This window comes from Crotalus tigris, unplaced genomic scaffold (genome assembly GCF_016545835.1).
Source record: "Crotalus tigris isolate CLP2741 ecotype Arizona unplaced genomic scaffold, ASM1654583v1 scf7180000018825.4774228, whole genome shotgun sequence".
NCBI lineage: Eukaryota > Metazoa > Chordata > Lepidosauria > Squamata > Viperidae > Crotalus > Crotalus tigris.
Window position 1 is genome coordinate 2,800,767 of NW_024097215.1, and position 24,724 is coordinate 2,825,490.

The window sequence follows — 24,724 nt, forward strand, 5'->3', positions numbered from 1 at the left end:
TGTCAAGGTTGAGAAACACTGTTCTAGAGTCTCAGCATCTTTTTTGCATCGCGGCGATGTAGGACTTTTAATGAGTAGGATTTTCTGTGTATGTTTAGGTGTTTTAGGTGTCTTGCCTTCTCAGTCATTCTCCATTCAGAAGCTCCAAGAAAGCTGAGTCATCAAATGGAGTAGTGCTTGCTGCCCGCGTAATGCCGAGTGTTATAGGTGTCATTTAAAATTACTTTGCAGTAAATGGCAAATGAACTCACATCACCACTCAATGTTTGGAAACAGATTGGAGCTGTACAGCAGCCAGATCCAGGGAGTTCCCCAATCTAAGCAGCCGCTTTGATCTCAGGTCTTGGAGAGCAGATCAAAGGCAGTCATTTAGGAAACTACTACTACTGTACTCACAGTCCAGAGTGTACTGTAGGTCATTGAGCTAGCTTGTTGGGAGTCATGGGGCCAGCTGCATACCAAACATACTCCTTGTACAGATGACAGCCCTGGCGCCCTGCCTTTTCCTCAATTGGCTGTTGCAGGAACCTTGGAGACTAGGATCTGATTACAGGTCCTGGGCCCGCTCTACACAAAAGGCAAAGTTTTCAGCACTAGCTTTGGAAATTCAGTGGCAACTCAGTGTTGTTTTCTGCTCTACTGTCACATTGTTTCTTCCTTACCCACATTATTTTCTGAAAAGTAACAGTCTAAAAATATTTGTTCTAGGGTGTGGTTTAACCTCTACCCCCTGTGTGGTAAAATAGTTATTGCCTATGATTAACCATAGTAGACAGCAACAAAATCATATCAGCTTCAGAATTAGAAAATGCCATTTTGAAAGTGTTAACATTGGTGCTGGAAAAGGGAATTTAGATATCTGTCCACGGTGTTATCATGAAGAGTTGGCAGCTGCATATATCAAACCCTTGAAATTCAGGAACTTGATGTAGGAAATCTGTCACATAGACAGAATCCAAAGTTGCCGTTGCAGTGTGCAAAGAAAAGTTTAAAAAGTTGAATAGTTTCTGAGTAGAAGCAGTGATGTGTGCTGGGCTTCTCAGTGTCATGCTACGTACATGCACTTCACATGATATTATATAATCTTCAACTAGAAATAAAGCACCAATCAGTGGTCATACTAGCTATGAGTAATAGAAGCTGCAGTCCAGCACATGTAGAAGATACAAGGTTGAAGAAAACTTATACAACAGTTCTAGAGATAAATCCTATAATATGTAAGATTTAACTGCAGTCTGTTTTAATATTTACAAGTCTAGGTCTGGGAGAGAGAGGGAGAATGAACATAACACAAATAGCAAGTGTATAGTTGAAAGACTATAGAGTAGGGATGTCAAAATGCCCGCCCATGGGCTGGACGTGTCACAAGGAAACCACGCCCACCCCATTGCTGGCAATGGGGAAAAAGTTCCGATACATCGTGCGATGTGTCACATGATGTCGCGAGTTTGACATGTCCGCTATAAAGCGATACGCTGGCCAGTCTGATGATGATGATAAAGTTGGGAGGGACCTTGGATGTCATTTTGTCACCAAGCGGTGCTGAGTAGAAGAGAAGGGTGGAGGGTAAGATATACCAGCTAGAAAATGATATAATGATAATAGTAAAGTTGGAAGGGACCTTGGAGGTCATCTAGTCCAACTCTTTGCTTAGGCAGGAAACCCTACACCATTTCGGACAAATGGCTGTCCAGTCTCTTCTTAAAAACTTCCAGTGTTGGAGCATTCACTGCTTCTGGATAAAATTATCCTACCACATTGTTTGCATCATATTCATATTGTGGTTGGTTTTAACATACTCTCTGTGCCAAGAAATATTCCAGATTGTGATTTTTTTAAAAAAAGAGTGTTACTTGTAACCTTGAGCTATACTTCAAATTACTTCTGTTGCCTTTGCATGTTATTCAGTCTCAGTTAGGAATCAAGCACTGGACTGATCTGAATGGCAAAAGTTGCCACAAGATTTGATCTTAAAACAGTATTTTTGATGTACTTTTATTCTGTGGCCTGCCTTGTCCTCCACAAAAGCTTAGAACAGTGAGTCTGCCATTGTGAATCCTCAAAGTTGAATTGTAGAGTTCTTGTTGCTCTCTGAGGTTATTTGCTTGCAAACGTTTCAACTAGGCAGTACCCTCAGGCACTGATGCAAACATATATATGTAAGGAAACAAATAGAAATTGGCGGACTTTATGGCCGCAATCTATAATTATTTGCAGTACCAAAGTGTACATCTTTTATTCATGGGCAACACAGTTCTGTTTAGCATGTCATGGGATCTTGCCTACAAAAAAGAATTAGGCTACCAAGCTTAAGCTTCTAGACACTAGCTACTTAAAGTTGAATGTGTGGATCTTCCGAATGATGCTACCAGTTTTCTATGAATGAAGTGCTTATTGTAATAACTGCCAGCGTACTTTTTGTAATGGTTCATCAAGTTTATAAGAGTTGCTCCTTAAATGCTGCCTAAAGGAGTTATTTTGAAGCAAATAATCCTTTTGGTTCAAAGTTAGTGTTGGAAGGACAGTTGTCTTTTCCTTTGCTTAGGGGGAAGGATGTTTGCTTGTGCGTTTTCATTCATTTTTATCCTGGTATTGTTAGTTTTGGCTGTATACAGTTTTAAGTTTTGAGGCTGAATTTTGCAGCTAGAATGTAAAAGGTTGAAGAAAAACAGTTCTACACTGTGGACAAAGCGGTCTGTTACAGTAGACTATTTGTGTGTTTTATGGGAATGAGATAAGCTTTCTTCCTGTTTCATGTCAAGTATTCACAAATCCTGTTTCCTTTGTCCAAAGGTACTTTTCTTCATTGGTCACCTTCCAACTTTTGCTTCTCATCTCTAAAGGGAAAAATCCTGAATACTTTCATATTTTAAAAAAAACATAAGAAAATTTGGCAGTAGCTCTAAATTTTAAAATGTTTGCTCTGCTCCCAAGGAGGAATGTGAAATCTGGCCTTAATCTTGTGCTGGATGCTAACAAATAAAGCTGCTTTCCATAGAAGCTCAAAACTGCTGTGAAAGTATTAACTATATCTTTCCTAGGCCTCAGAGAGCATAGGGTTTGGTCTACCCACTGGGAACTGAATACAAATCCCCAAATCCTTTTAGGAAGGCTTCAGAGAGGTTTGAATAAATTCAGAAAAAGAGCAGTCAAGATGACGAGTCTAAAAATTAAGGCATACGAAGAGAAGTTTTAGGATATGCTTGTCGCTAACCTTCAGAAAAGGCAACTGATATATGATAGTACAGTTCAAATACGTGAATGGATGTCATGTAAGAGGAGGGCAAGACCTGTTCTCAGATTTAAGTTACAGAAAGACAGATTCCAATTAAATACTAGATCAAAACTTCCTGAGGGTAACAGTTTAACATTGGAAGCTGTTATCTGAGAGATAGTGGGTGGAGTTTTTCACTAGATGTGTTCAAGTAGAAACTAGATTGTCATCAGTTTGGGGTGTTTTAATTTGCATTCCTTCACTGAGTAGGGAGCTGGACTGTGAGGTCTAAATGACCCTTTCCAAACTGTCAACTCTCATCTTGGAAGGACAAAAAAAAATATATCTCAAACTGCCTGTACAATTTGTTTTAGATGGTTTGTGTAGGATATTCAACACTATTAAATTTTCTCACCATAATTCAACTGAATTTATTGCTCATCTAAAGCTGAAATGTGAATCCTGGTGCATTTCTTACTTCAAGTCCCAACTTGCAGTGCAGTTAGTGTGAATGTGAACCAGATTTGTTTATTTTTTTTGTCAAATTTATTTTAAAATGTAGAACTGCCCAATAGCTGCATTCTAGGTAATCTGCAATAAAATACATTAAAATATACAATAAAAACATAGAGACAATAAAATCAAAATAAAAAACTATACAAACTAGGCAATGGTAAGAAGGTCATTCAAAATGTAAGATACAAATTAAAATCCCGAGGAAAATAGAAAAGCCTTCACTTGGCACTCAAATATGCTAATGTAGTGTAGTACCAGTTGAGCCTCACTAAGGAAGGGAATTTCATAATTTCAGAAATTCACTATAGAAAAAAACTCCCTTTTTAAAGCCATCTATCTTTGATGGAGGGAACTGGTGGAGAACCTCATTACATCCTCTTAAAAAGTCTGTTCATACAAACTAGACAAGATGCTCCTTAGGTAACTAGAAACCCAAGTCTTAAATGAGTATTTCACAGGTTAAGGGGTAGAGCCAACATAAGGAATGTTTTTGGGGAAAACAAACAAAAGAAATCCTGATTGTTACACTTAAGGGGACATAGTGGACGTAAGAAAAGAGACAAAACAAGTTATTTTTTTTGAACCTGGTTCATTTAAAGAAATTGATTCTTGTGAATTTAAGATACTTCGGTCTACAAACTAAGGTGATTGAGCCATGAAGGACACTTTTTTCTCAGTTTGTCTGCAAGGAATTGTAGCGGTATTGTAATTTAACAGGGCTCACCTAGGAATTTATCCTACAGGAATACTTTCTCCTGAATTAAAAATAAGAGTAGAGAGAATAAGGCATAAGAATATAAAAATATTCTGAAGATGTGATTGGAGACAAAATATTTTGGAATGTTTTGTTCCTTACCCTAAATGTTTAATCCAACATACAAAATCCATTAAGATTGGGATATATTATAAACGTTGTAAAACAAATATCTATATGAATGTGGAATACCGATTTAGTGGTTAAATTGTTGTAACGAAATGAGCAGCCAGATTGTATTTCAGTTTTCTTTTGAACAAATCTGTTCAAAGGTTGTCTTCTGGGCCTTCTACTTTCAAGGTAATTTTCAAGGCAATCTGTCCAGGCATGTGGAACATTTTATATGCTGTCAGCCAAAAGTATTCTTTATTCATTTTCTGTATTTCTTCTGCTGTACACAAACATGTTGAAAATTGTAAAATATGCTAATATGATTACAGTATTATATGTGTCAATTTTGTGATTCTTTGCTCTTAGCTTATTCTTCCCAAATTACTGAAAAGGTTTTAACAATATTTCATTGTGTGAAAATCTTGCAATCACTCAACAGAAAGGATGATATCAGTTTTATCCTATATTAGATGAAAAAAAGTTCTAAAGCATTTCTATGTATATGTGTGCCCTAAAATATGTCTTAAAAGTGTGTAACATCTAAAAGAGAGATGAAAATAGAAATAGAGAAAAATAACTTGCATGCGTGCCACTACCAAAATATTGTCAGTGTTAATTATGCTTGCATGATTTGGGTTGGATAGGTGGCAAAGGAAATACAATTTGTCTGATTAAAAAATGCTTTTACAATTTTCTTATTTTGGTCTAGAAATAGTTGTCTACTGTAGTTTTCTCGACATTTATGCACCATTTCCCACCTGAAATAAATAGAAGAAATTTGAAAATTTGTTTAAGTTGAAGGGTTAATCTTCCATTTAAATTATTGGTTGTTCGGCCTCCAAACAAAGCATGCTGGGATTTCCTTCCAGCTGTTTTACATCATGAAGATTTGTGTGTTAGGGAAATTCCATTGCACAGCTGCAACTCATCCAATCCACATTCTCAAACCTCCAACATTTCACAGGACACATGTATTCAGCTATAATGGCATGAGATACTTATCTTTCTCCGCTAGAAATACAATGCAAAATAGTTTTATTATGTCCAGCAATAAAGACCAATATACGTTATTGATGCTAGAAAATTACAGAAAAACGTGTTTTCATATTTATGCTTGAAAGTGAAACCAGCCTAAAATTACTTTGTGCGTACTTTAAGCTTTAAAAGCTACTTTTAAAAATCAGAATGGTGGATTTGTTTTAAATAGTTCATATTGAATGTTAGTGAGTTGGCTTATCTAAAAGTATTCTCAATTAGACCATTGAGATATAGAATAGATCAATATTTATTGAATACTGATAAACTGAAGATACAAATTAACCAGTGCAATTAGATTTTTTTATAATTGGCTCCTATAACATTTAGTATATAATGTCAGTGCCTAAATTTTGCTGAATCAATTGTTCCCTATCCCATTCATGTCAGCAGCCAGAGTGGAAGTATACTTTAGTGTTAACCTAGAAAAAAATATATATAATTTATTATTTTTAGGTTACCAAGGCAGTTTGAAACCCAGTGCTAAGGACCAAATTCCCAGGAATTACCATACTATCTCGTTGTTAGGCTAAAAATATACCACAATCGTTGAAGAGATTTCTGATATTAAAAAAATAACCCACAAAGAACAACCTTTGTATTAAACTAAACTTGGACAATTAAGCTTTTTGGGGAAAACTATTTTTTATTGGATTGTTTATTTCTTTTAATTTGATTTCTTCCAGTATCTTCAGGTGAAATGGCCACTTTTAGATGTACCAGCTGGAGCTACGCTAAAGGATGCAAGGTCTCCCTCTCCTGCCCATTTAGTAAGTGCCAATGGTTTATTTATAGATCTTTGTGGTTGTTGTTAAATGAAGATTTATTTATGAATATATACACATGTCTATATTCCTTCAGCACAATTAGTTTAGAGTTACTGAGTCAATTATATTCAGGGTGGGGCATAAAAATTTGAATGTCCATAAAAAATAAAAGATGTGTGATAGTTATCTATAAATTATTGTGGGACAGTTATCTATCTCACATGATACTAGTTTGTTACAAAGAGCATTTTCATCAGTACCACAAGTGTTCTAAAGAAGCGTTTAGCAGAAAGAAACTGAAGAAAAAACAACCATTGAAAAATGAGACAATTAATTTTCAAGGCATAATATCTTGCAGCTGTGTCTAAAATATCTATGCCTCAGGCTTTGAATTTCGAGTTAGGTTTTCATGAGTCCACCATAAAAAACATGTGACTAGAAGAATCTTTTGTTTCAATGGCAAACTAAGACAAACAGTGATACTCTTAATTAACTGAAAAGGGATCTTTCAACTCCTCCCCACGCCCCCATTACTTCAGATTGAACAGCCTTGATCTGCATTGTATCATGCAGCCCAGACCTTCCAGTGTATTCATGCTGAAAGAAATTTTTCAGATTTTTCGGAGCGCTCATGATGACAGAAATTACACTGCTGCAATTGATTTGAAATAATCTTACGATTTAAAAAGTAAAATGAAATATTTTTGAGAGAACGTTTATACAGCAAATAGCAAATTATATGGCAGAGCAAGATGGTGACACAACTTCCTGACAGCGAAGACAATTAACCAGTGGAATAGCTTACCCCCAGAAATTGTGGGCGCTCCATCACTGGAGATTTTTTAAAGAGGCTAGAGACAGTCATTTGAGATGGTATAGGTTCCCCTGTTTGAGCAGGGGGCTGGACTAGAAGACCTCCAAGGTCCCTTCCAGATTCTATTCTATTCTATTTTATTCTATTCTATTCGTTGAAACTGAAATGAGAATCTTAAAAAATCTTAAAGGGAACGACTTGCTAAACACAGTTTTCATGAATACCTAATATTGAGCGTTAACATCTGTAAAGCTACATGCGGTCCTCAGCTTATATCCATTTGTTCAGCGACTGCTGAAAGTTACAACGCCATTTCAGCACCTCCGCACAATCCGGGCCCTTGGATGTTCAGCTCATGATTACAACATTGCAGGGAGCGTGGTCATGTGACTACTATTTGCAATCTTCCCTGCCAGTTTTCAACAAGCAAAGTGAATGAGGAAGCTGGCAGGAAAAGTCTTAAGTTACTCTGGTAAGACCCTCATGCTTTATCTTTTGCCCACAGCACCATCTACACATGGCCTCCCCTACCCCATGGCACTTTCACCGGAATTCCCTTCCCGCTTAACCCGCGTGTCTTACGGTTAGGACAGCAGCCAGGATGCCCAGAATTACTGTCGCTAAGTAGTGCAGTCATGTGACATCATGCTTTACAACAATAATACTTAGTGATGGCAGTCCCTGTCTCAATTACTGCCATAACCCGAGGTCTGACCATATAATATTTTTTAAATGGCTTCTACGTTTGCCATGAGCAATGACAATAGAGTTATCAAAGGTTTCACAGAAGATTGAAAGAGCAAACCATTTTGTGTTTCTTTTTTTGAAAAGCTCAAAGTGAAAGACAAGAAATGGGAAAAGGGGATGCCACCACAAGATCAGTCATGGCATCACTTATTTGTGTACGGGTGTCTATGCGTGTTTTCATCCTATAGTCATTAGTTGACTTTCTTTGAAATTCTGCTTTGACTTTCCTGAACTGAAATTAACTCCACTGAGGAAATGTAACGGGGTTGGTGTTAAATGACTCAAACACAAAGAATAGCAATGCACTTCAAATGTAGTTTCTACACCTTAATTTGAGCAGGTTTTATTCTAGGTTTATTTCCCATTTACCATAGTTAATAGTTCATTAAGCTTTCAAGCCTTTTTTTTTTTCCAGAAATGATCTGATGGTCCTAAAATGAATGGATTAGGCCACAATTAGCTTGGGTTAATAATAGTGAGCATTATATGATCCTGAAAAATATTATCAGATCTTAGAGAATACAGACAAAATGGTTAAAGAATTACAGTGCCTGTTTACTACCATGCATAAGAAAGTTGGATTCCTCCCAATGTTATATTGTGCTTCTCTTATGAAGTAATTTCAAGTTTTCATTTGGATCCAGTTCTTAGATTGTGCATGAATGAGAAAGCCTTCCCTAGAGGAGGCTTGGACGGCTTTAAAAAGGTATAAACTAGTCGAAGAGAATGTGGGTGTTGTTTATGAGCATAATCAAGGAGCTCGTAAAAAGCAAGAAAGCTCCTTTTAAAAATGGACATATTGCCAAAATGAAAATAGATATTAGTACAGATGACGGCAAAATAAGTTTGCTGATAAGACAAATGGAAAATATTTTTGAGGAGCATACTGCTGGAATGTTGGGAGTAAAATAAATTATCAGCAAAGGAGATGGACAAATAGTAAAGGAGTAAAAGGCACACCAACAGAAAGATGGCCAATGAACTGAATTGATTTTTGTGTCTTTTTTTAACCTCAGAAAATGTGAGGTGCACTGAATTTCTTTATCTTAAAGACTTGAGTGAAATACAGGGGGCAAGAGGTGAACTGGTAGGACCGTTTTAACAAATTAAAAATTAACAAGTGACTGAGCTCAAAAAAAAAACACTGCCGGTAATTCTTATGGAAGTTTCAAAAATCCTGAACTACTGTGAAAAAATAGCCACCCCACTAAACTCTAAAACCTGAAAATTTCAGCCAGTGTTATACCCATTTTTTTTCTTTAAAAAAAGGAAGTAGGCAAGTTATCCTACTGTTTGTTCCAGCTCAAATTGAAGATAGAAATTATCCATCATTTAGAAGAACAGATGTTGATGGGGGAGCATCAGCATAGTTTTTTGCAAGCACCTTTATCAGAGTGTTAGCATGTAAATAGATTTAGGTGTCAGAATATATTTTTGTCATTAAAAATAACCTTTGGCAATGGTTGTTATCAAAGGCCACTGAGTACATGCAGAAGTCATAAAAATAATGGGTTAATAATAGTTAATTGGAGGAAAATGGATTGCTTTTGCAAGGAAAGGAGGTTAGCACTCTTGTTAGGGATCTCTGTTGTGCTTGCTACCGAGTGATGTAAAGTCAAGCACACTGCAAACCAAATAGCCCTTTACATGCTGAAATTTTTATTTCATGTACTAGATCTATTTTAAGCCTGTGCCATATATATGTGTATGTGTATAAAATAGGAAAATGTACTTCCCAAATTATGTTTTTTTCTCTCTTCCCTTTTTAAGGTAATAAATGGGTTAAAAACAGAAGTAAATACTGCATTTAATTACAGATACATTTTTGCTTTTCTCTTGTAGTCAAACAAAGTTCCTGTAGTTCAACATCCACATCACATGCATCCTCTGACACCACTCATCACCTATAGCAATGACCACTTTTCACCAGGCTCACCACCTTCCCATCTCTCCCCAGAGATTGACCCAAAGACAGGTGAGTGTTGAAAATCCAATCTTACCCAAAGCCTATTAAAGGGTTTGAGGGCCTCACCAAAAGAAAAGCACAATAAATAAATTGGGGGGGGGGTGGGAGTAACAACAAAAACGTAAATTTATCAGCAGATATTTTGTGAAATACTGGAAATAAAAAAGTTATTTACATGTTTCTAACTAAAGGGGAGGTAGGGATTCCAGTTTAGAATAGAAAAAAAGGTTAACGAGAGACTGTATCTTAACATATATTATTGTTTCTCCACCATCAGGAATTCCACGGCCACCGCACCCTTCAGAACTCTCTCCTTATTATCCATTGTCTTCTGGTGCCATTGGACAAATTCCTCATCCTTTGGGATGGCTTGTACCACAGTAGGAATTTCCACTCTAAATATCCTTTTTTGCTTTGGTTTTTTTTTTCTCTTCAAGTGCTGGTTGGTCTTCATTCAGTCCAAAGATTTTGACCCCAACACGTGTTACTTCTGAAATAAATCCATTTCATGAAGCCACAGGTGCTGTAACCTTTTGAGTTAGCCAAAACTTCACCTGCTCAAGAGACTTTTTTTCTGCATAGTTTCCTACTTTGTCAGAATAAGATTTCACACATATAGGTGCACATTACAATCACGTTGATATACCATCTGTGTGACACCCTTTATTTATGAAGCTCAAATTCTTTTACCTTCAAAACAAGCCGCAGAAATATGTGGTCAATCCCAAGGACACAAATACTGCTGCATGGCTAAGGCCCGCAAGCACAGAGGAGTAAAGAAATGTACAATTGTATTTATTCTAGTGTTCACAGTGATAAATATGATCATATATATAGTTGGGGTTCCTATAGTTTAATTGTGATTTTGTATTAATGTGATTAGTCAGATAACACAAAATCACTTGAATAAATAAGGAATATCTTAAGAAAAATACATTATTGTACTATAATGTAAAGATTTCATCAATATGAACAAAGCGGCACCTCTATTGTATTCCATAGTATCATAAGGAAGCTTGAGGAGAATTTGAAAAGATCCAGTCAGTTCATATATGATTAGCATACTGAGACATGCACATCACTGCTGATACTGCTACATTCTGCACTAGTTGAAGCTTCTGGATGGTCTTCAAGGGCATCTATGATGTACTGAATGGAGACACCAAATATGGACGTGTTATATTTAGAAAACCTTAAGTGGAAAAATGGTTTTAAAATGGCACTATTAAACTATTCATGATCTCCACAGATCAACTCCATATCGTGTGGTTTTTCTTTCTAAGATAATGTTTTACGTGATCTGGGGTTTTACCAAGAGATGATAGTTAGGGCGGAAATTGGTCAAGGAATGGGAATCTGGGTTTGATGATGAAGAAGGTCTGCAGCACAAACTAACGGTAACAAATATTTGCAAATAATAACTTTTTTAAAAAAAAATTGTGATTCTCAGGAGGTAAATGTACCTTATAATAAATTCCATATGTGTTCAGTGAACTCATAGAGAAATAATATAGCACCAAATATTGTATAATTTCTAGGAAACTACAATGTTAGGAGTTAAGTGATAAGTTTTGTAATTTGGGGAAAAAAATAATTTGTTGGCAATTGTAACGAGGAGAACTTGTCTTGTCCATTTTCAGGCAAGGACAGCCGGTGTATTCCATTCCTCCAGGTGGGTTTAGACATCCATATCCTGCCTTGGCTATGAATGCCTCAATGTCCAGGTGCGTTCAAGCGGGAATCTGGGTCTAATTCTCTCTGAACTAGCAAAACCATATCTCTGCATCACAGGTCAAACCAGGGTCAAGAACTCATAAGAGAAATTGAACATGCTTTATGTCTTATATCTTGTTTTTGTGGGGAGATTCTTTTTTCTTAAAGCTATGACTGTATCTTAAAGGGGTACCAGATGAACAGCTCAGTTATATTTAAATTGCTATAGTTTACACCAGTAAAGGCGAACCTTTTAGAGACCAAGTGCCTCATAACTGTTCCATCCACCCCTGCTCCGCGCCCCCCCCCCCACAGGACCACCCACTGCCCACAGGGCTTGCCGCAGATCGTCCAGGTGGCCCAGTAGCGCCATGGCAGCCCCGCCCTTCACGCGCACCCCACAGCATCATCATGTGATGGCACGAGGGTGGAATCTTGTCCCCGCTGCCTGGCTGGCATGTTTTTGGCTGTGCTGCTCTGCGTGGGCTGCGCCTAAAGGCGGCTCTCCTCCAGGGGGCTGCTAGTGAGAAGGGTCGTGAGGGAAAGCGGGGCTGGGGCAACGGTGCGCGTGCCCTCGGAGAGGGCTCTGAGTGCCCCCCTCCCAGCATGTGTGCCATAGATTCGCCACCACTGATTTACACATTAGAACAGTGGTTCTCAACCTGTGGGTCGGGACCCCATTTGGGGTCGAACAAACAACGCAGTCCGCCATTTTTTTCCCCCCTTTCCTTAGCTGTGCTACTCCCTTTTATTCTATTGGCTTTTGAAAGCCAATAGAATAGACTCTCTTAAATAGAGTCTAATTCTATTGGCTTTCAAAAGCCAATAGGAGTTGTCCAGGCTGTCTCTGCCCTGCCAAGCCTGCCAAAAGTCCCATTCTGCAAATGGTGCTGCACCAGTTGAGAAGTCCTCGACTTACGACCGGTTGACTAGTCCTTGACTTACGACCGGTTGGGGGTCGCGGCATTAAAAAGGTTGAGAACCACTGCATTAGAAGCAAATTTAGAGGGAAACATTTTGCTGAATTAATTTAGTATTTTGTACTCTCCAGAGCAGGGGTTTTTGAAACCTTTAAGCCTATATTTTTTAAAAAACCTATTTTTTTTTAAAAGAAAAGAACAAATCCTTGTACCCCTGTTCAAGAGTGAAAATTCTGTTAGTAGAAAAGTGGCTGTGTTCAAAGGAACATTTTGCCTGGGGGCTTTAGTTTTTCTTGGGACCCCCATCAAATTCCCAAAGAACCATTAAGATTCTATACAACACACTTGGAAGAGCATTTATGCCATCTTCTACATTTATGGTTTATATAACCTTCATTCTGATTATGCTGTTGCCATTTTCATGATTCAGGGCAGTGAATCAATAACTTGCCATTTTGGACCTCATTTTTGAAAAATTGACTTCTAAATGACCAAAAAAGCAAAACGAATAGAAATTTCTAACAAGGAATAAAAATAGGCATCTTTTCTCTTTAAGCATTGTTTTAAAAGATGTGGATTATACAGACAAGAACCAAAATCTGTCCAAGTAGTTCTCTCTGCCTTAGCCATTAATGCAGTAAATTGATTATTCGTAAGTTGGCCTTCAGTTATTGCTGTTGACCTTAGGTTTTACTGTTCTTTGAGGGCTCTGACAAGATGCCACAGAAATAGGAAAATAAGGAAAGTGGAAAGGGGTATGAAGAAATAATAAGTATATTATATATAATGATGAAAATACTGCAGTTGTGAGAAGCATTTTTTTCTCAGCATACAACCTTTGTGCTTCAGCTTGATGTCTAGCAGGTTTTCCCCTCATATGGTTCCTCCTCCTGCGCATGGAATTCATCCCTCAGGAATCCCACACCCCACCATCGTGTCGCCTATTGTTAAACAAGAGCCAACACAGTCCAGCCTGAGTCCTGAAGGAAACTCGTAAGTAATAGGTTAGCTGGCTGCTGCCTTGAATGCCTTTGTTGATGGAATGTCTAACAGGGAAACAGTTGCTCTCCATTTGTTATTTCTTAACATGTTTTACATTGTACTTGGATGCACGTATGTCCTCACAAATTCACAATAATGCAACCTTACTGTGCACTACAAAATTACCCTCCACCCCCGAATATTTTTGGGGCACACTGTTTTTCTTTCTATTCTTTCAACCCAGTAAAAAGATGGAAAGAAATTATGCAAAAGGATTAGGGCTCTGGCATTAGCACAATAACTCCCTGCAAACTGAACACGACAGAACCAGATTTGGTGTGAGAGGAGGGAAGCTTGAGAAACAATGGCCAAGTTCAAAAAGGGCCAGATGAGCCTCCAGCTGTGTGGAGAAAAACATTTCCCCACAACATCACTGCAGAAAAGGCAATTCGGCAATGGCTTATGCCTCTGATTATAATCTGCGGGCCCCTTCCTTCCCACACCTTCCCTCTCTGTTACGTGACTCTGAAAATGGAACTATTATTAAGGACTTTGAAAGAAATCCAGAAGTTCTGCCCTGCATGCTTTTCCTAACTTGTTTAAACAAATGGAAACAGCAATCTTCTGTTTGTTGAATAGACACCAGTTGGAATCCTTGATTCCTCTTAAGTTAGGTAAAATAGTAACAGGCTTTTGTTAACAGGTAACATGGCTGGAATACATTGGATAGAGCAGATAACTATGTCTTCATTGCAAGTTCTACACAGGTGCACATCACCCCTACACTACTCTAGCTTATGAACTGTTAATCCCATGAGAACAGTCATTCTTCACTGTATCTTATTCCTCTTTCATCAGCCAGTAAAGTTATGGAATATTTCACATCGTAAACATTACTAGGTGTTACAGCTGTGAAAGTGAAGGCTTTTGTCATAGGTGTAGCAATTTCCACAGTATTCTGTACCTTTGTCTCAATAGACGCAGTGTGAAGTAAAACTTCATTAAGCAGCTAACCACTTCTAATACTGAACGTTTGTTAGATATAATAATTCTTCACTGTGCCTCATGTTTTCTGTTCCTTGTTGGTTGAAAGAGAGTGCATAGGTACATGAATTATGGGACTGTAATGAAAAATGTGGCTCTTCCAGAAAAACACCTGTTATTGTCAAAAAGGAAGAGGAGAAGAAGCCCCATATAAAAAAGCCGCTGAATGCGTTCATGTTGTACATGAAGGAAATGCGCGCCAAGGTTGTGGCAGAGTGTACGTTGAAGGAGAGTGCTGCTATTAACCAGATCCTAGGAAGACGGGTATAAAAACACTTTTTTTGATTCTTTGCTCCATTTGAGCCATGTGCTACTGACCCTGGTACATTCAAAATTCGCTTGTTGTGACTAATGTATTCTTGTGCTTTTTAACAATGCCAATCTAAGAAAGTTTGAAGTCCATCTCCTGACCAGGTAGAATAGTTTGTCACTTGTCTGGGATTATAAATTTACACTCGGGACTTAAGAGTACCTTGTTTGTTGAGAGACTGGGGGTGGAGAATAAACCAAGAATCGGTGAATGTTAAGGAATCCAAATAAAATGGCTAAGAAAAGGTTGTAGAGCAGCAGTCCCTAACCCTCTGTGGCCTGCTAGAAACCAGGCCGTGCAAGTGGCAGGTGAGTGAGCAAAGCTTCTTCTGTGTATGTGCGGGATCGCAGCAGTTAGAGTGCAGTACTGCAGGCCACTTTAGCTGACTGTGTTCAGCAGGTCAGCGGTTCAAATCTCACCGGCTCAAGGTTGACTCAGCCTTCCATCCTTCCGGGGTGGGTAAAATGAGGACCCAGATTGTTGGGGGCAATGTATTACATTGCTTACTGGTGTACACCGCTTAGAGAGTGCTTGCACTTAAAAGCGGTATATAAGTCTCATAAATAAATAAATAAATAAATTCCCCCCCCATCCAGATCGTGGAGAAATTGTCTTCCATGAAACCGGTCCCTGGTGCCAGAAAGGTTGGGGACTGCTTAGGTAGGGAATGTCTGCTGAAAAAGAGGATTTGAAGCATTTAGAGGAACAGGAAAAATGGGGGAAAAATGGCAGAAACTCTAGCACATGTCTGTTCTGAAGCAACATCAAACTCCAGAGCCAGAATATTGTGGATGGGGTAAGAATGCATAAGATCGAGAGTCAAGGTTGCAAAGAGGGTTAGAAAAACGTGGATTGTGAGAAAGAAAATGGATAATAGAGAGTGTGTATCATAGGATTGAACAACTTTTTTCCAGTGGATTTAGAACAGTGGTTCTCAACCTTTTTAATGCCACGACCCCCCAACCGGTCGTAAGTCGAGGACTACTCAACTGGTGCAGCACCATTTGCAGAATGGGACTTTTGGCGGGCTCAGTAGGGCAGAGACAGCCTGGACAATTCCTATTGGCTTTTGAAAGCCAATAGAATTAGACTCTATTCAAGAGAGTCTATTCTATTGGCTTTCAAAAGCCAATAGAATAAAAGGGAGTAGCACAGCTAAGGAAAAGGGGGGGAAAATGGCGGACTGCATTGTTTGGCGACCCCCGTGAAATGGTCGTTCGACCCCAAATGGGGTCCTGACCCACAGGTTGAGAACCGCTGATTTAGAATCAGAATAGTTTCTGTTTTGGTAAGAAAGATGTGCTGGGCTAGTAAGAGTTGGCAGGTTGTATACAGGTGATTCTTGTATACATCTAAGCTGTGTAATTCTGCCTGATGTTGCCCTTTGCTGCAGTGTTGTGATTTTCCAATCCTCATAGATTGGGAGGGGTTGATGAGGAAAGAGGAAATAAAAGAGGAAAAGAAATTTTAACTTCCTTATCATTGACTTGAACTAAGCAGTTAAAGTTTAGTTTGTAGCTTTAAGTTGCTACAAATATGTATGAGCTTTCAATTATTTTCTCAATACAATGTTGGAATGATAAAATCAACATTTGAGTTCTTTTGTATAAAGAGTACCATAATTTCAATAATAATGTAAAGTTTTATTCCATGTTCGACTACAATGTATTTTTCTATGCTTCAGTGGCATTCATTGTCCCGTGAAGAGCAAGCCAAATACTATGAGTTAGCACGGAAGGAACGACAGCTTCATTCTCAACTCTACCCCACTTGGTCTGCCCGAGATAACTATGTAAGTCTTAATTGCAGATATGTACACTTCAATAATGGTACTTCGAGTAGTCATAACCATCATCCAGATTCTGGGATCTGAATTCTGCATCTACAGATTCACAATCCACTGTGCTGTAGCTATTTAGGGTTCAATTTTCAGAATTGTCTTCAAAGTTGAGTTGTAAACTGTCAAGCGATGGAGAAATCAGGAGATTCAGGCAGTTCAAATGAGTATAAAGATTTATTGCAAGCTTAAGCTCTCTTCAAGAATCTGAGCTACTAATTGTCAAGTGAAATGAGCAGGAATTAAAGCATTCAAATTGGGTTGGACTTAGATCTTTTGTGGGTGCGCAAGAACTCACGACTGATGACGCATTTGAGCCCTCCGTCTGCTCAGCCTGATCATCTCCTACATAAACAACCAGAAGTATGTGAAGAAAACACAAAGAAATAGTAATGTTAAAAGCTGGGAATAACCAATTCCAGCAGTGAATAGTGAGAGACTCAATTAGCTGCAATTGACTTCTGAATATTCAGTGAATGTTTTCCTATGCATTTCTAAAAAGATTTAAGGAGGATTGAGGAAGGATCCAGTAGGAATTGATTAAAATTAATCATAAGGTTATAGTGTGCAAAACTTAGTTTTTCACAACAACAAATCCTAATAATCCCTTATTTGGGCAAATTAAGATGTTTAAAACGATGAAGAATTAGTTAATCTCTTTTGGGGAAAGCATTTTTGTTTGCTCTCTCAACATATGCCTTTATTTGTTGCTTACTGGAAATTTTTCATAGTCATCACATCTGCAGTAAAGTCAATAAAGAATAAAATTCTCATAATAGAATGGCCAAATAATACATAGCAGAGCATCTTATTACGAAGCCCCCGATTTTCTGGGCTTTTGATTTATTTTCCCTAAATAAAATTTGCGGCCAGAGTTAACCATATCTGTTTTTTGTTTGTTGACATTTCATTGAGGTTTGAGACTTTTTTTTTAATCTTGAGAATTTAATTTACACAGAATGTATTTCTGTTCAGTTAATAATTATAAACCACTAGATAGTTGTTTTTAAATGAGCTTATGAAAAGAAATGTTTCTGTTTTTAGATAGTCTTTCTGCAATATGTATTTAATTGGATGAACCTCTTTTTATTATGGCAGTCTTCTTCACCATAAATTATAAATGACCAAAAAAACCCACAGTATACAATGACTTATTCAAATGAAATTGTTTGGCCTGGCATTTATCTACTTAAGTATCGTAAGTTTTTAAATAATTCTAGAATGTAATTCTGACTTTTGGCTAAATTTGTCCTTTTCAGGGAAAGAAAAAGAAAAGAAAAAGAGAGAAACAAACTCAGCAACACATCCAGGAAACAGGAAGTACGTATCATTGCCACTTGGTCAATCTGATCCTAATCCTTCAGTTTGGACCTGAATGAGTATAACAGCATTATCCCACCTACCCACCCCCCAAGTGAGAGGAAGTGGGCAGATCAAAATTGCTATTATTTGTCCTTTTTTTACAGTGTCTCCTAATTGGGTGACGTATAAATGTATCAAGAACCCTAACTTCTTAATCTGGGTAGGAATTTCAAAATGGCATCAAGGATTATAAAGAGAAACAGATGTTGATGGCATGGAGGGGAGTGGGGAGACATTTAACTCTATGTTGTTGGTTCCTAAAAGCAAAATTCAAAGAGAGCGTAAGGTGGCTTCCGGACAGTCGGCACTATGAGAATAATACTTCTGGTGCTGTGGCTTTGCTATGGCCCTAACTACAATGCTTACTGGGAATGGCTGCTTTCAAAATAAATGCATTTTTCAAGCAAGGAGACAATCTGCTTTTAATCGTTTCAGCCCTTTCCCCCTATTTGGCTGCAAAAAAAAAATTGACATGAGGATGGTAGATTTGGAACTGCATAGTTTATGGCTCATTCTTTAGCCATTCTCTTTGTAGCCTAACCAGCTTTAACCAGAATTCAAATAGATTGGAATAATTTCACGTGTGGTGAAAAGTAGGAGCAAACAAAGGAATCAATACACCTCTGCCCCCTTTATCATCAACAGATCCAATGGCTCTGAAGAGCAAGAAGCCTTGTGTGCCATACCTGTCAGCTGACAAGTCGTGCGACAGCCCTGCGTCCTCTCATGGCAGCATGCTAGATTCTCCAGCTACCCCTTCCACTGCCTTGGCATCGCCAGCAGCCCCCGCTGCCACCCACTCTGAGCAAGCACAGCCCCTCTCCTTGACCACCAAACCCGAAGCCAGGGCTCAGCTGTCTCTGCACTCGGCGTCTTTCCTGCCCAGCAAGGCTGCTTCCTCTTCCTCAAATCTCACCAGCCAATCACCTCTCCTCTCCAGGGCTCTGCCCTTCACCTCTATGCCCCCCACGGCTCTTCTGACTACGCCTCCGACTTTTGCAGCCATTCCATCTTCTCAGGCCACCCTGGCTATGTTGCAGGCCCAGCCGCTCTCCTTGGTCACCAAACCAGCTGAATGAGGGGGCTTCCCCATTCCCCCCCCCGTCTCCGTGCTAAAAGCCCCCAGTTGAGATTATGAAGCAGACAAAGCCATTTATTGGTCAATATTTGACCCTTTCTGAACTCTTCCGTAAGGTGACTCTTGAGGAAGAAAGTGCTCTACTCTCAGAGTTGTTTTCAGTAGTCTGTCTGAAGACCGTTTTTATTTTTATTTTTTAAATTTTTTTTAAATAAAAAACCACCACCACCACCACGAGGAAAAAAAAAATACTTTTTAACAAAACCCCGAAAAGACAAAGAACACAAGCCAAGTCCTGTGTTTCTGTCAGTGCCTCTTAGGCATGTAGACTTTGTACAGATGGATCATCTCTCAATGGTGTTTGCATGTTTTTGATATCTTGCTAACTTTTGCTATCTCCCGTTCCCTTGGCCAGACAGTGTTTTGTTTTATATGACTTCTCCTCTCATCCCGCTGTTCCATTCTTTTTCTAAGAGACTTCCAATATGTACCAGAAGACACAGTACCACAGAAATATAGTACCTCACTGTCATATTCAGAACTGCCGTGCCTCGGGGAAGGCCAAATGCGTTTCTTGTAATCTGGAGTGACTGTCCGGGAAAATGGTAGGACAATCCATCCTATTTCCTTACAGAATTATTTTCTGTAGCAGGCAGTAGGGGAATAGGTTTTGGGAAATTCCCTGTTATTTTAACAAAGGAAAATAAATCTGCATCCTAACTTGCCGTGTGATAGTATTCAATGAAGAATTTATGTTTAATACATCTTGCACTCTGTCTTCCCTCCCGTTTCCCTTCATGAGTATGCACGAAGAGGAAAAAGTGTTTGCAACTGATGTTTTTATATTAAGATCTGTCTCTAGCCTGTTGGTCCTGTCGACCTTAATTTTGGCCCCATTAATTCCCAGAACTGGACCATAAACCGTAATAAACATTATGAAGTGTATATAAAGAAATAATTTGTACATCTTGTTTGGAGGAGCCCATCTGAAGATTCTTCTCTAGATCTTGAGAAATGGGATAACTGAAAGAGGGAAAGGTGCAGGAAAGTGCATCACGGTCTAGGACCCCTGGGCCCAGTCCACTATTAGGTTCAAGGAGCTGTATGTGTGTGCTTGCCATTCCCCCCTCCCCCTGCACAGCAGGAAAGGGTGGGGAAGTCTGCTCTAGGGAATTGAAAAAGACCTAACCATGTTCTAGATCAGGGGTCCCCAATCCCCAGGCCGTGGTTCACTACTGGACCTATTCAGAATTGGGCTGCGCAAGTGGCTGGCCGGGGTATGGGCACGCGCAACTCAGCTTGTGTGAGCGATGGGCCAGCGGGCACTTGGATGCACCGGCTGACCACTTGCGCAAGTCGAGCTGTGCACGCATCAGGCCACTTGTGCGGTCCAGTTTTCCCCCTCTCCCTCCTCCGCCAAGCCACAAAGGTTGGGGACCGCTGTTCTAGATAACCCTTCTTCCAGCCATCTGACTGTCCGCACTTAAAAACAAGACAGTGTAAGGGAAAGAGAGGCGATTAAGATTAAAGTCAGTAATCAACTGGCACAGAAGTTGGTTAGGCCAAACAGGGTGAGCAGAAAGAGAAACGTGGTTTTGGAACTAGAGCTGTTTTATTTATGTCTCACATAATCTTCAGCAAGATCAAAGTGCCTTCTGGAAGTCTTCCAGTGGTCTTAGTGAATTCTGTGAGTTGAAGTCCACAGTCTTTAAAGTTGCCAAGATTGGACAGCCTTGGTTCGTAAGGACCCTATGTGGAAATGTTGCATACTCTTGTTTCATGCAGGCAACTTAATGACTTGGATTAAAATCTTGATATGGAAGGTTTAAAGCAGTGTTTCTCAACCTTGACAATTTTAAGGCATGTGGACTTCAACTCCCAGAATTCCACAGCCAGCATTGCTGGCTGTGGAATTCTGGGAGTTGAAGTCCACATGCCGTAAAATTGTCAAGGTTGAGAAACACTGGTTTAAAGGAGCTATAAGATGTAATTCTCCTGAGTTTTATTCATGCTTTTAAAACCAAATCTATTGGAGATCAGAGAGGGCTGGATTCAAAATGTTAAGAAAAAGTGACATTTTGCATGCTTGGCTTGTAATTTATTATATCTGGCACATATTTACAGGGAAAAAAGGGATTGAATATTCCCAGTAGATCGGTAATTTTAATATCCATTGAAAGAATCAGTAACAGAAAGGCAAGTGTTGAAGAAAACCAAACAAAACTGATTTTTCCCCATGTCCTGGGTGCCACTTCCAACAACAACAAAAATATCAAAACCTTGTTGGAAATAGTATCTGCCATGTCAGTTGAAATCTTTAAAAAAAATTGACTGCATCATTTTTAAAAATGTATTTCCACTGAAAACAGGATGCTAAGTTTCCATTTTAGCCGTTTAACAATGGCTCCTTTTTTTCTCTAAAAAGCAAAAATTGATTTCAAGAAACGTCTCAAAAAAAAAAAACCCCCAACATTGCATAAAAAGCACCTGGGTCATGTGCAACCTTGCTCGGAGAATCCCAAGAGCTGCCTGCAGACAAACAGCCTCTTGAATCAGATTTCATGGAAAATTAAGGGCATGAAGCAACCTGTCAGAATAATTAAAGTCTGACCCTGGGCCAGACAGCTTCAAACAGATGTTGAGCTTTAGCAAGAGAGTATTTCTTTGTTTTACGCTGTATTTTCCCATACAGGAAAGAACATCTGTTAGGGTGCTGCTTCGGGGGGGGGGGGAATGGCAAGAGTTTGCTGCAACGGGTTGGGGTTGGGAGGCAGTCAAACTATGACTGGCATAGAGTTTCTATCTCTAGGGCCATGTTTGCTTCCAATGAAGTACAGATAGTCCTCGACTTAACGACAGTTCATTTAGTGACCTTTCAAAGTTACATCACTGAAAAAGTGATTTATAACCATTTTTCTTACTTAACAATTGTTGCAGCATCCCCATGGTTATGTGATCAAAATCCAGACAGTTAGCAACTGAGTCATGTTTATGATGGTTTGCAGTGTCCCGGGATTGTGTGATCACCTTTTGCGACTTTCTGACAATCAGTCAATGGAGAAACCAGATTTGCTGAACAACCGTGGTACTAACTTAATAATGCAACAATTCACTTAATGACTGTGGCAAGAAAGGTTGTAAAATGGGGCAAAACTCACTTAACAAATGTTTCAGCAACATAAACTTGGGGCTCAATAGTGGTCGTAAGTCAAGGACTACCTGTAGCAGATAGCATGGCATCAAGCCACCGCATTGGTTCAGGATCACTTTGCTTTCTCATGTAAAAAGCTACCTGGCCAGCACAAATCATTGCATTTTACTCCTTTCTTGCTAACAAGATGATGCCTCTTGAAGGCAAGATACTCACTACCCAAGTTAGGGCCTCAGCTGGCATCGCCCAGCCGTTTTGGAGGCCATGTAAAGCATGATTCTTATTGCGATCATCAATGATTGAATGGCTTTGTAGATGCCATGAAGTCAATAGTAGGGTTGCTGCTTGATTGGCATGTTTTCATGAGATAGGAATATGGAAAGCAATTGCCCCATCATTACTGCAAATATGTGCGTCTCATATCCTTGGCACCACGAAAAGCAAAGCTAAATTAGTTGCTGCTGCAAATGTAAGTGGTCTATAATGAGTTATAATTGGGTGTAGTTTCTTGTCCCACCATTGTTTTCCCACTCGTATATTGAACACAAGGAATCTAATGATTGTGTTTACCTTGCCAAACTCTTAACGGCTACAGAGACCCCATAGTCACATTTTTCACAACTGCCCAGCTGCATGCCATGGACACCACCCTCCCACTTCAGCCACACAGATGTTGAATGCATTGCTGTAATCCAGGGGTGTCAAACTCGCAACGTGTCGCGACGTATCGTGACTTTCCCCATTGCCGGATCTGGGCTGGGCGCAGTTTCGGCATGACGCATCCGGCCCATGGGCTGGCAGTTTGATACCCCTTCCGTAATCTAATTCTGATTGAATCAAAGTTTGCCCACAAATTTGTACATTTAGGATTAGTCCAGTTAAAGGTATTTTGTGATCGTAGGATATGAATTTTTTTCCTTTTTTTATGAAGGAAAAACTCTTGTAGAGAGCTTAAGCTTTAGTTCTAAATATGAAGTCTACTGGCTGTTCAGTGGCCTCTTGACTTGCTACCCATAAAAAGACAAGGGTAGGACTAAGAAACTAAACTACATTTTACTTTCAGAGTAAAAAAAAGTTCAGTCTGCAAGATTGATGGCAAGGCCAACTTCTGGTTGATAAGAACTTCTTAGTGAAGTTGGAGACAAGATATCAGAGTAGAATACTGCTTCCTTACATTTCCTCTTCAGAACTTTTATACAAACGTTCTACATCATTTAGCATTTCATTCTTTCCATATCCACATAAACATTTAGCTGTTCATTGGGTTTAATTGTTTTATTTTTTACTACGTGTATGGGGGAAAGTTCTTACAAGGGCTGACTTTGTCTGCTATACCCTATGCTTTCTGTTTGTATAACCTGCTGAGAATCCTGATGGATTGGGGTGGCATATACTGTAAAGTCTAGCAGATAAATAGGTAAGATGCCGTGTGTTCCTCTGCTTCAGGTAGCATTAGATGTCTATATTTGATTGATACTCTGGTTGAACCCCTGCATTTCTCTGGTACTGTCTCATGCTGTGTTCAGCCTTTTGGAAATGAATGTTCCAAAATGGTCCTTTTGATTAGCTTTAGCTTTTAGTTAGACTTTCCTGGATATGTGTGAGTGCTCCATTTTGTGCAGAGAATCTTGGGTTTCAGTCTGAAACTTCAATGTCCTCTCCCATGGAGTGTGCCTGCCTGTCTGGAAATCCAGAATTCTGTCCTACCAATGGATAAGCAGTAAACTGAGCTCAGTGATTACAAGTCTTCGTTGACGTGGTGTCTTTCAGAAGTGAGGAATGTGACATCCCTCGTTCCCGGTTGGCTATACAGTTCTATTTTGATAAGTCGGAAATTATCAGCATGCCTTATAATTAATCTGTGAAATATTGATGGATATGAATATTACTCTGTGCCCTTCCCACCATTCTTAACGCCTAGTAAATATCCCTCCGAATGATGTTTACGTCCATGGGCATGTCCCTTGTGAGTTGAATTTTGGATTACGATAACTTCTGAACCCAGTGAGTTGGGTCTTTGTTAATAAATAATGGCTAAACTAAATCCATGTCTAGTTTTTGTGTTTTTCCTTCATCAGTATCCCTCCGTAGCATTCATGCCAGCAAGAGAGGCAATAAAGAGATGGGACTCTTGGCTGTAAGATAGTCTCGCAAGCGAATGGACTCTTAAAAAATCACAATAAACTGAAAGGGTCAGTCTCTCCTTTCTCTTCAGCAGCTGCACAGACATAACAGAAGTGAATGGAGGGTCTCAAGTTACCTCCCCTCATCCCATCTTGCAACCCCCAGGAATCAACTGCTTGAACTTGGGCCAGCAAGGCACACAGGCCTGCCTGGCCCTTTGTTTGTTCTCTTCTTCCACTCTTTGTGTGTTACTATTCTGTTCTGCTTTTTCTTTCTGTCT

At 39.2% G+C, this 24,724-nt stretch overlaps 1 protein-coding gene across 1 annotated transcript in view; it reads left to right on the plus strand.

Annotated features, from left to right (window-relative positions):
* The window catches only part of TCF7L1 (transcription factor 7 like 1), a 56,672-nt gene extending 36,778 nt beyond the window's left edge, over nucleotides 1-19,894 (plus strand). Inside the window, exons 4-12 of the mRNA XM_039356480.1 lie at nucleotides 6,317-6,400; nucleotides 9,801-9,933; nucleotides 10,202-10,304; nucleotides 11,565-11,648; nucleotides 13,407-13,550; nucleotides 14,687-14,846; nucleotides 16,577-16,684; nucleotides 17,989-18,049; nucleotides 18,737-19,894. Coding sequence (XP_039212414.1) covers nucleotides 6,317-6,400; nucleotides 9,801-9,933; nucleotides 10,202-10,304; nucleotides 11,565-11,648; nucleotides 13,407-13,550; nucleotides 14,687-14,846; nucleotides 16,577-16,684; nucleotides 17,989-18,049; nucleotides 18,737-19,170 — 1,311 coding nt within the window. The 3' untranslated portion in view covers nucleotides 19,171-19,894. The remainder of the gene's footprint in view (nucleotides 1-6,316; nucleotides 6,401-9,800; nucleotides 9,934-10,201; nucleotides 10,305-11,564; nucleotides 11,649-13,406; nucleotides 13,551-14,686; nucleotides 14,847-16,576; nucleotides 16,685-17,988; nucleotides 18,050-18,736) is intronic.
* The last annotated feature ends 4,830 nt before the right edge of the window (nucleotides 19,895-24,724 follow it).